Below are 16,877 nucleotides of genomic sequence, written 5' to 3' on the forward strand. Positions count from 1 at the left end.
ATTCTTTTCCTCTCCCTTCCTACTTACAGACAAAAAGGATTTTTTAGTGTCCAGAAATCTTTATTGTCCCTTTGGCATTTAATTATATTTTCAGCTTAATTATTGGTGCCAAAGTGGATTTTTCTGATTTCTTATTCAGCTCTCTTCATTGTCAATGTGAGGAAGGAGAGAGAAGAAAAAAAAAACTTTCCCTTTTTACTTTCTTTCGCTGCTTCCGACTCTTCTTTGGGAGCGATGTTATCTTTTATAAAATTTAAATTCCAGGGTACCTTAGTTGTTGCTTTTTATCCCGGTCAGCCAAAACTTTCATTTCTTATCTTCCTCCTGCACTTTCTTTTCTGGTTGAGTGCTTCTTTGAAGTGGCCATTTCTGACCACCGCTCCTACCGTCTTCGGGCAGGGGAGTTTGACCAGCTGAGGAGGAGAGATGCGGCTCTCCTCGACCCTGCTGGCGATTTCCCCCCTCTTCACCACCTCTATGGGGTGGCTTAGGCCCGAAACCAGCTGGCTTGGGGCGCTCCTGCGGAGAGAAACCGCACACGATCGCGGATTCCTGCCTGTTGCCGAAGCCCTGCAAACTGGAAATCAGAATTCTGAAGAGCTTGTTACTAGAGGGATGGAGCAGAACTGGGCAAAGACATCATCTGTGGACTACACTTACTTTATTTTTTACTATTAGAATAATGTTTAGAAATGAAAGGGAAACAGATATGGCTAAGAAAAATAATATAGAAGCCTCACAAACACCATTGAATGATTCAATTGTTGGATTTTGCATGGGAAAACCCAGGTTCAAGTCCCCATTCAACCAGGAAGCACATTAGATAACTTAAGGTTGTTTTGGCTCAAGCAACTCAAGTTTCTTTTTGTAGAGGCAAAATGAAAAGACATCTCACATGTGGTAGTCCTTGGTGCTTTCTAATCTTGGTAATTTTCTTGCAGATGTTTCATTACCCAAACTAGGTAACAGCATCAGTGATAATAGGGAACCATCATTTCCTACAAGCACTGATGGTGTTACCTAGTTTGGGAAATGAAACGTCTCCACTCTCAAGCTCTGGGCTGTGAGCTTTCCAGTGAGTCTTAACCACTGAATCATTATATCACCTCTTCTATTTCAAAATTCCTTCAGTCCTTTATGATTATCTAGAAATTACCATTCTTTTGTTTTCCTGTGTACTTAGTTTAAAACGCCTCCCATACTGCACAAACATTAATCTGCAGGGTATGATGTGGGTTATAGTCCAAAAGCATTGGCAGGCACAGTGTTAGTTAATGATGTCAGATCTTTTCTTTGCTAATCTGAATGAATATGTTTCAGTTTCCAGAACAAGGAAATGGGCTTTCTAAGTTTCATCTTGGAATAGCCCACTAAATACTTTCTTTTGGTCCAAATCAAACAAAGTTTTTTTTTTAAAAAAGTCCCATCTTATTCATTCATGTCCACACCCATTGATCCAAGGAGTATAAAAATTTAGATCATCTCTTCTCCAGAGTGGAGAATCATCTGAAGAAAAACAGAGCAGGTGAGGATTGCTCTCCTAAGCACTTATCTTGTGGCTGATGGGAAGGCGATGGATTTGCCAATGAGGAACTGATCTCCCTTTCTCTTTCTAGTTGATTGTTAAGCTTGATCTCCCCTTTCTCTCTCCAGTTAATTGTTGATCTGCTTCTCAACACCAGTTTGGGTTCTTTATGGGGTTAGGAAAGTGAAAAATGATATTTGAACAGAACAGAATAACAGAATTGGAAGATCTTTGAGGTCTTTCTAGTCCAATCTCCTATTCAACCAGGAGACCTTATTCCATTTCAGACAAATGGCTGTCCAATCTCTTTTAAAAACCTCCAGTGATGGAACATCCACAATTTCTGAAGGCAAGCTCTTCCATTGATTAATTGTTCTGTCAGGAATTTTTTTCCTTATTTCTAGTTTGGATCTCTCATTGATGTATTTCCATCCATTGCTTCAGATGCTTTGGAGAATAGGTTGACTCCTTCTTTTGTGGCAGCCTCTTAGATATTGGAAGACTGCTATTATGTCACCCCTACTGTTTTGGGATCATTTAATCCAGAATGATCAGTGTTAACACCGCAACAAGGACTCTTTGGTTCTATTAATTTATTTAATTCACCATGTTGGCTCTCCAATTTACTCCAGAACAATTTAGTTAAATAAGCTAATAAGGTTTTGTTATTAGGATTTATTGGGATTTGTTTTTCAAATAATTCTGAAATTCAGTTGCAGGATGGGGCAAGGCGAACCTGCATCCTCCAGTGCAGCTGTAATGGTGCCCATCTGGGAAAAACTTTTCCTGATGACCTTCTGACTTTCCTCAGAATGAAATTTCATTTTAACGTATGCTGATTAGTGTACATTCAAAATAAAGTTAAAGTTATTCTTTTCTCTACCTGATAGAGATTTGACTTTATATGGATAGTCCTCGACTTACAACAGTTCATTCAGTGACTGTTTAAAGTTACAATGGAACTGAAAAAAGTGACTTATGACTATTTTTCACACGATCATTGCAGCATCCTCATGGTCACATGATCAAAATTCAGATGCTTGACAACTGACTCGTATTTATGACGGTTGCGGTGTCCCGGAGTCATGTGATCCCCTTTTCCAACCTTCTGAGAAGCGAAGTCAATGGTGAAGTCAGATTCACAACAACTGTGTTACTAACTTAACAATTGCTGTGATTCCCTTAACAACGGTAGTAAGAACTGTTGTAAAATGGGGCAAAACTCACTTAACAACTGTCTCATTTAGCAATAAAATTTTTGGGCTCAATTGTGGTTGTAAGTCGAGGACTACCTGAACTCATATTTCTGATCTCTCCATACAGTCTTCTCTGACTAATAACATCTCTCAAATCGTTTCAGGAGGGGAAAATCCCTGACTCTCACCTTTGCCTTATTTTTCTCTGATCCAAGATAATGAATCTGATGTCTTTCATTTTCAAATGAAGGAAATCTGTCCATTTTAACAGCACTTTCTCGTAACCTCGATGTCCTCCAGATATGTGAGGATCATCAAATTGCAAAAATCTCAATCAGTTGGAAGTTCTTGGAACTGGTCCACACATCTGGAAGACCCTAGCTTGAGAAGTCTGCAGAGTCAGGCCACAAATTCCTTTAAAATGATGCCCAAAGGTCAACAGATAGATATCCTAATCCTGTTAATTGGGAAATGTTGAGCTGCAATTGTTAGAAATTGAACATAGGGCTTTAAAAAAAATATTCGTTTGCCATGGAGATTATGTCTTATTATGTAAAAAGTTGACTTGGAGATCCTAATTGTCAGGAAGTCTTCTTGTGGCTGTATTTCTGAGATCCCATTGCTTCTTCTTAAATTCAGTGCTATTTAAAATTCAAAATAGATTAGAGCTGGAAGGGACCTTGGGAGGTCTCCTAGCCCAGTCCCCTGCTCAAGCAGGAGAACCTATACAATTTCAGATAAGTGATTGTCTCTTCTTAAAACCCTCCGGTAATGGAGTGCCCACGATTTCTGAAGGCAAGCTGTTCTACTGGTTAATTGTCCTCACCATTAGGAAGTTTCTCTTTAATTCCAGATTGCTTCTCTCCTTGATTAGTTTCTATCCATTGTTTCTTGCCGTGCCCTCTGGTACTTTGGAGAATAATTTGAGCTTCTCTTCTTTGTGGCAGCCCCTCAAATACTGGAATACTGCTATCGGTATCATGTCACCCCTAATTCTTTTCTTCAGAATAGCCAAATCCAATTCCTGCAGCTGTTCTTCATATGTTTTAGTCTCCAGGCCTTTGATCATCTTAGTTGCTCTTCTCTGAACTTTTTCCAATATCTTTTTTGTAGTAGGGTGACCAAAAATTTTCAGATCATATTCTGCATCTTAGGATAGGTTTATGGTATTCACACTTCAATGGCAAATATTGTCCAAGAAAATTATGGAAATTATGTGGAAATTATGTCCAAGAAAATCAGGAAACAGAATTAGAACAGAATTCAATATTCCAACACTGGAGATTTTAAAGAAGAAATTAGACAGTCATTTGTCTGAAATGGTATAGGATTTCCTGTTTGAGCAGGTGGTTGGACTAGAAGACCTGCAAGGTACTTTCCAACTCTGTTATTCTGTTAGAAATTAATCTTAGAAACTACCTTGACACATCTACAAACAACTGTGAGCTAAATTATAAGCCGCCCAGAGTCACTGTAACTCCTTTACTCTAAGAAGTTCTAAAGGCTTTATGTCCTATAAAGGTTACCTCAGGTGCCAATAAACTCATTTAAAAAATGAAGCCTTAGGAACACAAACTAGTTTGGGACAAAATTAGAAAGTCACAGATAAATTAAAGAACATGCTGCATCTGTGTTTACTTTTGTAGGGTTCTAAAAGTATATTTCCCTAAATTGATCAACTTGTACCTTCTCTCTTTTCTTTTTCAGAGATGGGGAGAACAGTTGTTTTGCTCAGTCTTTTGATAACATTCAACCTCTTGATGGTATCTGAATCTTATGTGGAAGGTAAAATTATAAGTCTTGCTTTGCTTCTGGAAACTTTTTCACCAGCATAATTCTTCCTGGGAGAGAGAAATGCAGCTTTTAATGGCCTCTTGAGGGATTTATAAACAAGACAGAAATGAAGATTTTGTTGATGATCCAAAGTCTGTCGAGGATTTTGGAGTACTCATCTCTAATGATCTAAGTGCTAGAGCCCACTGTAACTACATAGCCAAAAAGGCATTAAGAGTTGTTAACCTAATCTTACATAGCTTTTTCTCTGGTAATATTACACTAATAACTAGAGCATATAAAACATTTGCTAGACCAATACTCGAATACAGATCATTAGTCTGGAACCCACATTACGTATCTGATATAAGCACAGTTGAGAAAGTCCAGAAATATTTCACAAGAAGAGTTCTCCACTCCTCTACTCGTTGCAGAATACCTTATGCCACCAGACTTGAAATTCTAGACCTAGAAAACCTTGAATTACGCCCTCTTCGGTCTGATCTAAGTATGGTATATAAAATCATACATTGCAATGTCCTACCTGTCAATGAATACTTCAGCTTCAACCATAACAACACAAAAGCAAACAATAGATACAAACTCAAGGTTAATTGCGCCAAACTTGATTGCAGGAAATATGACTTCAACAACAGAGTGGTCAATGTCTGGAATACTCTACCTGACTCTGTGGTTTCTTCCCCAAACCCCCAAAACTTTAACCTTAGACTGTCTACTATTGACCTCACTCCTTTCCTAAGAGGTCTGTAGGGGGCGTGCATAAGCGCACCAACGTGCCTACCGTCCCTGTCCTATTGTTTGTTTTATTTTTTTTCTTATATGTATCTATTTATTCATAACTATGTTTTTTACTTGTAAGCAATTGACAAAAATAATAAACAAACAAACAAACAAACAAACAAATAAGTATCAAGAGCAATTAGCCTTGTTTAACATGGGCTATTAATCTTGGTGGCCATCTATTGAGAGGCTAGAGAACTTGCTTATGCACTTGGTTAGTCAGTGTGAGAACCGACTGCTGGACTAGACGAGCCAGGGGGCTGATCCATCAGAACAGGGGTCTCCAACCTTGGCAACTTTAAGACTTGTGGCCTTCAACGTCCACAAGTCTTAAAGTTGCCAAGGCTAGAGACCCCTGCATCAGAACACAGCTTGTATTAAATGGTGGGATTCAAGAAATGAACATGGGATTTTCTTTAAAAAATATATTTATGGGGCATGGATAGGGCTAACAAATTCTTCTAGGGAAGGTGATGGGAAAAGTACAGGTAGTCCTTGACTTATAACCATTCATCCATCAGAACAAACACTTTGACTGATACATTCACACACTGTAAATATTACTAATTACTACGGTAGCCTCAAAACTTCCCAAATGGTTGCTACCTTGATTGCTGTATCCCATGCTATCAGAGAGGCCACCCTTCTTTTCAAGCAGTTTGTCCAGTGCATTTCTTTTGTGACCTTCTCAGAAATGGACCCAAATTTCTTCTGACGATATAAAATTACAGCTTCCAGCATCAGAAAGATTGTTTTTTTTCTCCAATGGCAGGAATGTACTGGAAAAAGTTAAAAGGCAAAAGCTTCCAGGATGCAGCTGATCGCTTTGTTCCTTGTATGTACACTGAGTGCTAATGCACTGGAGATAAATTCCTTGTGTGTCCAATGCCACTTGGCCATTATTCTATTCTATTCTATTCTATTCTATTCTATTCTATTCTATTCTATTCTATTCTATTCTATTCTATTCCATTCCATTCCATCCCATCCCATCCCATCCCATCCTATCCCATTCCATTAAATTTTGTCACCTTTCAGGCAACAATTGCCAGCCCGAGTTCATAACAACTAATTAAAGTTTCAGGGGTAGTTTAGGGAAGCACTGGCCTCAAACAGCTGCTCAGAAAGCAGTAGCTTGTAGCTACTCTAAAAAGGCAATATTTGATTTTCAGGCTATGCCTTGAATATTTGATTTTAAGGCTATGTCTGCAGGGTGAAGGACATGAGGACAAAAAGGAGGACCTGTAGTCCTTTTGCCAGAGGACTGCTAACCCTAGGTGTGGCATTAATTTTCAAAAAATGTCTTTGATTTTGTGGTAGACAAACTCCTGTGGCTAATCTGTCTATCTATATAAAAGCAAAATAGCACTCACGCATCATCACAAAATCTCCAGAACCGGAAAGCATACAAACTTGAAATTTGGCAAGTATGTTCCTCTTGGCTTCTAGGTGCTCACTAAAAAAGGATTTTTCAAAATGACCATCAGAGCATTACTATTTTATATCTTATTATTAACACACTCTGATGCTAAGCAGTTCTACTGCCCCTCCCCACCTGAAAAGAAATCTGTTCCAAATGCAAAACATAAGAAGAGGAGAGGAGTTTCAGTTTCAGAGTACCAAGCAGCTTTAGTACAGAACAGTTGAGCTAAGCCACGCCCAGGCTCCTTGCTGTTTCCTTCTTGTTCACACAGCAAATACTGTTTCAGTTTCCAAACAGCCCTCAACTCTCTCACACACTGACAGGACACTAGCCAATACAGATGGATACTGGTAGGCAGAGGCAGAATTCCCCCCCACACACTATTTTCCTCCCCAAAAACTAAGCCCGACCACATAGTTTTTTAGCGAAGCACAGGTATTGAGCTAGTTGAGACTATTATCAAAATGCCCAAGAAGGTTCTTTTTTAAATAACCTAAATGTAAGGCATCCAGAAAGTATCCATGATATCAATCACTCTGAGACATTTTCTCTTCAATTGATTTATTTAGCAACAGATCTGGTACGTCTAAGGCAATTTCCCAAAGTGAAAGTATTTTCGCTTATTACACAGAATCCACCTTCTCTCCTCCCACTTCTACACTTCATAAATCATGAGAACCAATTAACTGCAACTGGAATTTCTTAGTACGACATACAGAATAACTTTGAACTTTTCAACTCCTCCCCCCCCCCTTCCATTAAATGTGGCAGCTGAATTTCAAAGCTGACACTAGAATCACATCTGTTCCTCTCTAGTGTGCCACCAATAATTTAATCTGAAGGTCTGTCATTAAGTTGAGCTCATTAAAAAAATGAGAGGAGGCTTACAGATGTTAAAAAAAGGGGAAAAATTTATGGGAAGGGAACCTTATTAGCAACCCTAACCCTAACCCCTTATTAGCAACTGTTGGAACTGCTAACATAAGTGTAACTTCCTACAGTATTCAGGGAAGGTCAAAAATGGCAAAATGAATCATACCATTGTCTTGAGTTGTTTGGCATACATGCAGTGTAGACACCCCTGATTTAGGGCAGAATGCCATTAAATAGTTCAGTCAGACTTTATTCCTTACTTCTGGCTAGAGAATCCTGATAGTCATTGCTGGTAACAATCATTTTTGTTACATCTTATTTATTTATTAGGAAAATTTGTATGGATGCTTAACTCACAGTGACTTGGGGTAGTTGGGCTTATAAAATATGTTACAAAACATATTCAGTGTTGTTTGCTTATTATTCAATTTCTTATTTTGCTTCCCAGCCAAGAAGATTTTTAGATATACAATTTTAGATTTAAGATTTTAAGATATAAGTAGCAGGGCAGTATTTGCCTTCAGGCTTAACAATTAAATGATATTATAGCAGGGGTGGGATTCAAATTTTTTAACAACTGGTTCTGTGGGCATGGCTTAGTTGGTGGGCGTGGCTTGGTGGTCATGTTATTGGCTGGGTGTGGCCAACTCAATATCACTCACATCGAGGCATGCATCTCCTCGCCTGACCTCTCATGACTGTGGGGATGATGCAACAGTCATAGGTGTGAAAAATGGTCATAAGTCACTTTTTTCAGTGCCATTGTAACTTTGAATGGTCACTCCACAAAAGCAAAGTACCAGCAAAGGAGGGGGGAAAAAACTCCAGAGAAGTTCCAGAGAAAGGAAGTCTAGTCCTGCCAAGAACATAATAAGGGTTAACGGAGAGGCAGTTTCTGTAAGCAACACCAGAATGTTTTCTTCCTGCCTTCCTTACAGGATTAGGCCAGTAATTTCTTCTAACAACCGGTTCTCTGAACTGCTTAGAATGTTAACAACCGGTTCTAGCGAATAGGTGTGAACTGGTAGAATCTCACCCCTGTATTATAGGCAAGAAATAAAAATGGACAGGGAAGCAGATACACACTCTGCTTTCTTAAAGTGTTTAAAGTGTGATGCTCTAGGCAGCCATCCTTTTCATCTCTCCTGCTCCTGGTTAATGGGGAAAAAAAGCCAGAATCTTATTTTTCTTCTAACATTGTTTTATTCTTCCAAAGATCATGATGATGATGATGATGCTTTTTCTGAAGAGCTGACTGGTAGAGAGTTTTTCAACAGCATTAATGAAGCCAAGCAGAAGGTGGATCTGGCATTTAAATTATCCCGGGAAAGGTGAGCTTCTTCTGTATAAAACTATCAACAACTTCCTTTGTGGTCTAGGGTTTCCTCCAAAGTCCCTTTCAACTCTGTTATTCTATTCTGTCATGTTTCATCATGGACTCTAAGCCTCAATTTTTCATGATGAACGTTTAGAATGCCTAGGAAACAGATGGGAGAAAAAAAGTTTAACCTAAAGAGCAATAACACACACACAAACACACACACACACACACACACGGACAAACTTGTGTGGGCCTGAAACTTCTAGAAGCTTAAGAGGGCAAGTTTATTGGGACCTTCTCAAAATTGCCACTAAATTATAAACTTTATATTGACGCAGGTAGAAAATTATTAAATAAATGGGGAACAGTAATTTTAAATGTAATTAATTAGATGTAAATACATTTAATTTCATTTTCGTTCTATCCACATTTTGGTCCCATCTTTCCAATTTGAGAGAATGTACCTTCGTCCGACTTTGGGTTGGGATAAAACCCCCATACATACCTGCCTTACAATAAATTACATAACTGCAAAAATAACAAAAATACCAACTTGATCTCTGAAGGCTAAGATTCTTTTCACACAGGACAGCTTCAGCCATACAACGTATTTAAATTGGCTGCACAATTAATCAGTATTTTGTGTTAGAACAATATAGTGAAAGATCATAAATAATTCAATGAGCTATGACAGGAAAGTAACCTGAGTTTATATGTAGTGCCAAGGAAGCCTCAAACTCTTTCAGGGTCCTGGTTAAAATTGTTTCAGAATCAAGCAATGAGTCCCAACAGAGGAGGAAAGAGAAATGGTTGGTTCCAAACTCTCATTGCATAGTGACATGCACTGCAAATTTCCTTTTCCTTTTTCCTTTCCTTTCCTTTTTCTTTTCCCTTTCCCTTTCCCCTTTATTCCCTTCCTTTCCCTTCCTTCCCTTTCCTTATTCTCTTATCCTCTCCTCTCCTCTTTCTTTTCCCTTATCCCTTTATTTCCTTTCCTTTTTCATTAGCCTCTCCTCCCCTCTCCTTCCTCTCTTTCTCTTTGTTTCTATTTGAATTTATATGGCTGCCTACCTCAGTGTTGTGACTCTCAAGCCCACACCTGTTTACTAACTATCCTCCTCATTCATTCATTTGCTCTGCTGTAACAAAAACCCCTCTCAAAGCTGACTAGTTAATCCATTATCTCTGAAGGAGCTTGGGTGTCCAGCAACTTACAATCATACAGGAGTCTGAGTATATACTTCTTAAATATGATATTGTAGGAGGACTCCCTTTCCCCCAAAGACTTAAGTCTTATGAAACATCCAGATGTTTGAGCAATAGTAAAGATAGGAGAGAAGAAGAAAAATACACAGATTTATTGTGGCATGGAAAAATAAGAATTCAGGCTGCATACATTAATCCATGCGTATTGGCTAAATGGGGTTCTCTGGTGAAGAGGCAAAATGGTTATGTGGAAGATTTTTATAACACTGGTTATAGTTGTTTTTCTACCTAGAAAGAAAGGAAATAACATGAAAGAGTAAGAATACCTCCGGTCTATTCAGTGGTGGCATTCAAATTTTTTTACTACCAGTTCTTTGGGCCTGGCTTGGCAGGCGTGGTGTGGCTTGGTGGGTGTGGTGTGGCTTGGTGGGCGTGGCTTGGTGGGTGTGGCAGGGGAAATCCCTATTCCCTCCCCACCCCACTAACCTGCTTTCCAGCTCCGTTCTCCTGTGCAGGGCAACAAAAGAAGACCCAGCTGATCAGCTGGGACTCAGGAGGCAGAGAATAGACAGGGGTGGGGTCAACCAGAGGTGGTATTTGCTGGTTCTCCAAATCATTCAAAATTTCCGCTACCGGTTCTGCAGAACCTGTCAGAACTGGCTGAATACCACCTCTGGGTCTATTTTTCTCTTTGTGGTGCAACTTTCTTGCTGCTATTTTAAAAACAGCATTGTGTAAACACAACTATATTTTGCATGGGATTTTCTATTGTGGTTGCTGTCATCAACTCTACTTCTTTTTCCAGAATAAAAGAAAGTTTGAACAAGGATGATCTCAACCCTTCTGATTTTCTGAAATATTTAAAAGCACCCGTGGCAGGAACCAGGACTGCAATCCGAGCTGCAAGTTATATGGAAACTGCTTTGGATATTTTAGAGAAGAAAATACAAAATAAGCACCTGAGACCATTCAATATTACAGGTAGGATGAAAAACCAGAGATACCTATGAGGATCAATGAAAACAAGGCCTGATCACAGTGCCTTTAAAGAACGTCCCACTTCTGGAGTGCTCCAGAACTTTTACTTAGATAGGTAATTCAAGAGGATGAGAAGTGGACAAAAAAACGAAAATCCCACATGTTAGGTCATGAATACTACAGCTTAGACTCCAGAAAAATTCTTATTTCCAGAATGAAAGCAATTGAACACTGTCCTTTACGTCTAATTTACAGTTTTACAGTATAGGTCGGTGGTCACCAACCAGTGGGCCGGGGACTATTGGTAGTCCACGTGAAAATTTTGGTGGTCCGCAATGAAATGTCCCCCCCAAAGCAATCCAGGCTGTGCGGGAACACAAGGCTGTGCTGCCCACATGGCCTGCCCACCTGCTGGCCCCCACCCTTTGGCCGAGCGCAAACCTTACCTTGAGTAGAGCCATGAAAGCTGGAACTGGAAGGTAAGACCAACAGCGGGGGAGGAAAATCCGCCCCGGGGTGGCTTGCTGACGTTGGTGGGAAAGTTGGTCCCATATTCCAGAGCTTCAGTAGTCACAGGACTGGCCCTTTGGTCATCCCGGAGCTGCTCCTCCAGTCCATGGCAGGCCGGTGCACCTGGATGGAGGAGCAGTTGCTCTGGGATGCCCAAAGGGCCACTCCTGTGACTACTGCAGCTCTGGAATATGGGACCGACTTTCCCACCAACATCAGCAAGCCACCATCAGTCAAAATTCACATTAGTGGTTCGCGGGATTTAAAATTATGAGTTGGGTGGTCCCTGGTATAGGTAGTCCTCAACTCACAACCATTTATTTAGCAACTATTCAAAGTTACAAAGGCACTGAAAAAAAAAAAGACTTACAATCCCACACTTATAATCTTCACAGCAACCCCATGATCATGTGATCCAAATTTGAGTGCTTGGCAACCAGCATGTATGGTATTTACAATGGTTGCAACATCCCAGGATCATGTGATCATCATTTGTGATCTCCCCAGCCAGCTTCTGGCAAGCAAAGTCAACGTGGTAAGTTGGATTTGCTTAACAACTACATAATTCATTTAACAACTGCAGTGATTCACAACTGTGCAAAAAAAGATAATAAAATCAGATATGACTGATTCAACAACCAACTGGCTTAGCAAGGGAAATTCTAGGCCCAATTGTAGTCATAAATCATGGACTGCCTATATTGATATTAGCAATTAAATTAACATTAATTAAATTAATATTACATCAAATCCTTGATTTCTTTTCCGGTTTAGACATATTAAACAGACAGCAGAAAGAGACACTCTTCAGAACAACTGGTTGCAATTATGTGACGCGGCCAATCCGTTGTCCACTGAACAGTCCTTACCGCACCATCACTGGCGAATGCAACAATAGGTACACAACTCTGGCTGAAAGTCAGGTTTTAAATCAGGTCTTTTTAGGATATGGTGATTTTGTGGAATCAGAATTGATAGAGCTGAAAAGTTTAGGCTTACTTTCTGTGCAAAGCATTAGAGCTGTTGAAGGAGCAAAATTGATGCCTGCAGCCTTTCAAGGCATCTCTTCTGCAGCTTAGAAGCCCTCTAAGATGCGGGAAAGTTGATTGGAAGGATTTTGAAGGGTGCAGTGAGAATCCTAAGCTTTTCCCTTCTTTACCTCTTGCTGGGTTATCCACTTAGATGGAAATATGGTCTGACTGGCTGAAAAGCATCTTTGTATGCTGAGCTATTTGTCTGAAAAATAAACAGGTCCTATGAGAAAAAAGAATTTTAACAGACAGAATGCTAGAATAACCGAATGGAAGGGACTTTGGAGGTCTTCTAGTCCAACTCACTGCTCAAGCAGGAGACCCTGTACCACTTCAGACAAATGACTGTCCAGTCTCTTTTTAAAAGATTCCAGAAATGAGCCTCCACAAGTTCTGAAAGCAAGCTGAAAGCAAGTTCTCACTGTCAGGAAATTTCTCCGTAGTTACAGGTTGCTTCTGTCCTTGATTAGCCTCCATCCACTACTTCTTATTTAGCCTTCTAGAGCTTTTGAGAATAGGTTGACAGCCTCTTCTTTGTGGCAGCCCCTCAAACATACCATCTTGTCAGTGGTGGTATTCAATTTTTTTACTACCAGTTCTGTGGGTGTGGCTTGATGGGCGTGATATGGCTTGGTGGGTATGGTGTGGCTTGGAGGGCATGGCTTGGTGGGCGTGGCAGGGAAAGGATAGTGTAAAATCCCCATTTCCACCCCATTCCAGGGGAAGGATACTGTAAAATCCCCATTCCCTCCCCACCCCACTAACCTGCTTTCCAGCTCTGTTCTCCTGTGCAGGTCAACAAAAGAAGACCCAGCTGATCAGCTGGGATTCTGATCAGCTGGGACTCAGGAGGCAGTCTTCTTTTAAAAATACCAGGCACCACTGGGTCATCCGTGTTAATAGCAATCAGTTCCAGAATGTCTGTATGGAATTGTTTTATTTCTAGCCATTTTAAGTTTAAAACTTCATTTCATTTGTTGGTTAATCTTAAGGGGGAGTTCTAAAACAAGCTTTCAAAAGGCACATTGAATCAGTTATAGTTTCTCAAAACAGATATTTACACAGAGGTTTCATGTTCAACATTCAGAGGAGAACAAAACCTGCCCATTAAATAAACTTCCACCTTCAGGGAGGGAAAGGAGATAATTTTTGTATAGAGATTATTGTTCCAGCATATTTGATTAAATGATGGACATATCCCTAAAAGACCTCCCATGCACTACATTATTTTCTCATTCTAGAGAGCACCCACATTTTGGAGTAGCCAATCATGCCTATGCACGCTGGCTTCCAGCAGAATATGAAGATGGCATATCCCTTCCAAGAGGACTGATTGGGGGGCAACTTTATCATGGACATCCTCTCCCTCTGGTAAGTGGTAGGAAGTCAACTACCTGTTTGGGTCATGCGTACAGTTGAGGAATTGTCAGGGGACAATGGTAAAACCATTGTGGCATAGGATGAGATGATCCTTGTAGAGCAATACCTAAAGTGGCCAATAGAAACTGGCCCATTTCATCATCCCATTCCTCTCCAAATCACCTGACTTTACCACCAATAACATGATTAATGAAGTGGATTAGGTCATACCCACCCCCCACCCCCAGTTGCCATTGTGTATTGTTTACCTTAGAACAGAATTTCTCAATCTTTGGCTTGAAGATTTGTGGACTTCAACTCCCAGAATTCCCTAGGCTAGTATGCTGCCTGGGGTTTCCCTTGAAGAGCATTCAGAAGCTAGAGCGGGTAGTTTTGTGAATCCCAAGAATGGCCCCCTGTAACACCACTGCTCTGCGAGCTGCATTGGTTACCAGTCTGCTTTCAGGTGCAATTCAAGGTGTTAGTGACCACCTTTAAAGCCCTTCATGGCATGGGTCCAGGTTATTAGAGGGATCATCTCCCCCACTGGGACTGGCCCACTCATGCCGGCAGAGGAGGCATGCTGCGGGCTCCTGTTAGCCCGATGATTCCGGCTGGTGGGGTTCAGAAGGAGCGCCTCCTCTACTGTTGCTCCTGCCCCCTGGAATATCTTTTCCTCCCTCAATGTAAACGGTGTGCCCCCAACTGTCCTATCTTTTTGTAAGGGCCTAAAGATGTGGCACTGCCAGTTGGCTTGAGGCCCCAGTGGGGGAACAGCGCAATGGGGGTGATTGGTTGAGTAATAACAGATTCCACCCACCCACTACTCTGCCCCTGCCCTCCCCATGTGTCTTTGGTTTTAATGCCTAATTTTAACTTTTTATGTGTAAATTTATAGGTAACTATAAGTGCCCAGAGTTACCCTATGGGTGGCCAACAAATTTTATAAATAAATAAAAATAAATAAATAATAGTTTTAATTCCCTTTGTATGACCAAGGAAAGACCACTTAGGAAACTGGGGGATTTCAATCCAGACAAATTAGACTTGCTTATCTGACCTTCTTTGGGGGCTTCCTGGCAGGTACGGCAAGTGTCTAATGAGATCATCACAACTTCCAACGAGGATGTGACAGCTGATGACCAACGCTCTCTTGCATTCATGCATTTTGGGCAATGGATTGACCATGACTTGGATTTAGCTCCTGAAAGCTCAACCAACATGGATAATGGGAATGGCCACTGTGAATCTTGTTGCAATTATGCACCTCCTTACTTTCCAATTAAGGTAATAGAAACTCTGCTCTGGGGAAAAATGGGGACAGCATTGTATAGCCACAGATTAATTTTAGCTTTGAGAGATATTCCTTCTGAGGAGATTTTTTCCATGGTTTTGATAAGGTAATACAACATAAAAATTCTGTCTCTTTAAAATAGTTTAAAATAGTAACTTTAAAATACAGTAGTATCTCTCTAAAATAATTGACAATAGTTATGCGACCTCTGGGCATAATAATGACTTTTTATAGCACTTAGACTTAAAACTATTATTTATTTATTTATACCACTTTACAGCACTCTCCAAGTGGTTTACAAAGTCAGCCTCTTTCCCCCAACAATCTGGGTCCTCATTTTACCAACCTCAGAAAGATGGAAGGCTGAGTCAACCTGGAGCCAATCAGAATCAAATTGCTGGCAGTTAACCTGCAATACCACATTCTAACCACTCCACCACTATGGCTGTTTTATATTTTCTAATGATTATTTTTTTATTTTGTTTTTATTGATTGTTGTACATAGCCCAGAATGATGTGTGGCTATATAAATGTGATGATATAGATAGATAGATAGATAGATAGATAGATAGATAGATAGATAGATAGATAGACAGATGATAGAAAGATAGATGATAGATAGAAAGATAGGTAGAAAGGTAGGTAGAAAGATAAATAGAAAGGTAGGTAGAAAGATAAATTGAAAGATGATAGATGGTAGAAAGAAAGAAGGATAGATAGATAGATAGATAGATAGATAGATAGAGGGGTGGGATTCTACCAGTTCGCACTTATTTGCTAGAACCGGTTGTTAACATGCTAAGCAGTTGTTAGAAGAAATTATTGGCCTAATCCTGTAAGGAAGGCAGGAAGGAAGCATTCTGGTGTTGCTTACAGAAACTGCCTTTCCGTTAACCCTTATTACATTCTTGGCAGGACTAGACTTCCTGTCTTAGGAACCTCTCTGGAGTTTTCTTTCCCTCTTTTGCTGGCACTTTGCTTTTGTGGAGTGACCATTCAAAGTTACAATGGCACTGAAAAAAGTGACTTATGACCATTTTTCACACTTACAACTGTTGCAGCATCCCCACAGTCATGAGAGGCCAGGCGAGGAGATGCATGCCTCCATGTGAGTGCTGTTGAGTTGGCCACGCCCAGCCAATAACATGACCACCAAGCCACGCCCACCAACTAAGCCACACCCATTTGAATCCCACCCCTGGATGGATGGATGGATGGATGGATGGATGGATAGATAGATAGATAGATAGATAGATAGATAGATAGATAGATTTAAATTTCGTTTGTCTCCTTTGTAAAGTCAAGGGAAAATGGTGATGATGAAGACTAATTCTTTAGTGGGTGTCCTGCTATGTATTTCTAATGAAATGGGGCTTATACAACACATTTCACTTCTTTAGTCAATTATCTTATTTTCTGGACTCATGTAATTAATTGACTAGAAGTGAATCAAATAAGTTGGTTGACAAACTATGCTGAAATACAAGCTCTTTCACGGACCTGCTGGCCTCTTATTAGTCTTGAAATCTCATGAGATTTAAAAATAATTTTAAAACCACTTTAAAAAAAACCCACCCCATTTATTAA

General features: G+C 40.1%; 1 protein-coding gene across 2 annotated transcripts in view; it reads left to right on the plus strand.

Annotated features, from left to right (window-relative positions):
- Positions 1 to 1,388: 1,388 nt before the first annotated feature.
- Positions 1,389 to 16,877, plus strand: part of LOC113441577 (eosinophil peroxidase-like) — a 28,646-nt gene continuing 13,157 nt past the window's right edge. The window contains exons 1-7 of one of the 2 annotated variants that reach the window (XM_026708653.2): positions 1,389 to 1,525; positions 4,429 to 4,506; positions 8,808 to 8,922; positions 10,924 to 11,099; positions 12,381 to 12,504; positions 13,879 to 14,008; positions 15,080 to 15,283. In XM_026708653.2, the coding sequence (XP_026564438.1) occupies positions 4,431 to 4,506; positions 8,808 to 8,922; positions 10,924 to 11,099; positions 12,381 to 12,504; positions 13,879 to 14,008; positions 15,080 to 15,283 (825 nt within the window). In that variant the 5' untranslated portion in view covers positions 1,389 to 1,525; positions 4,429 to 4,430. The remainder of the gene's footprint in view (positions 1,526 to 4,428; positions 4,507 to 8,807; positions 8,923 to 10,923; positions 11,100 to 12,380; positions 12,505 to 13,878; positions 14,009 to 15,079; positions 15,284 to 16,877) is intronic. The other variant, XM_087927656.1, reaches the window with a different exon arrangement.

This window comes from Pseudonaja textilis, chromosome 1, assembly GCF_049901715.1.
Source record: "Pseudonaja textilis isolate UNSWEBS1 chromosome 1, rPseTex1.2, whole genome shotgun sequence".
Taxonomy (NCBI): Eukaryota; Metazoa; Chordata; class Lepidosauria; order Squamata; family Elapidae; genus Pseudonaja; species Pseudonaja textilis.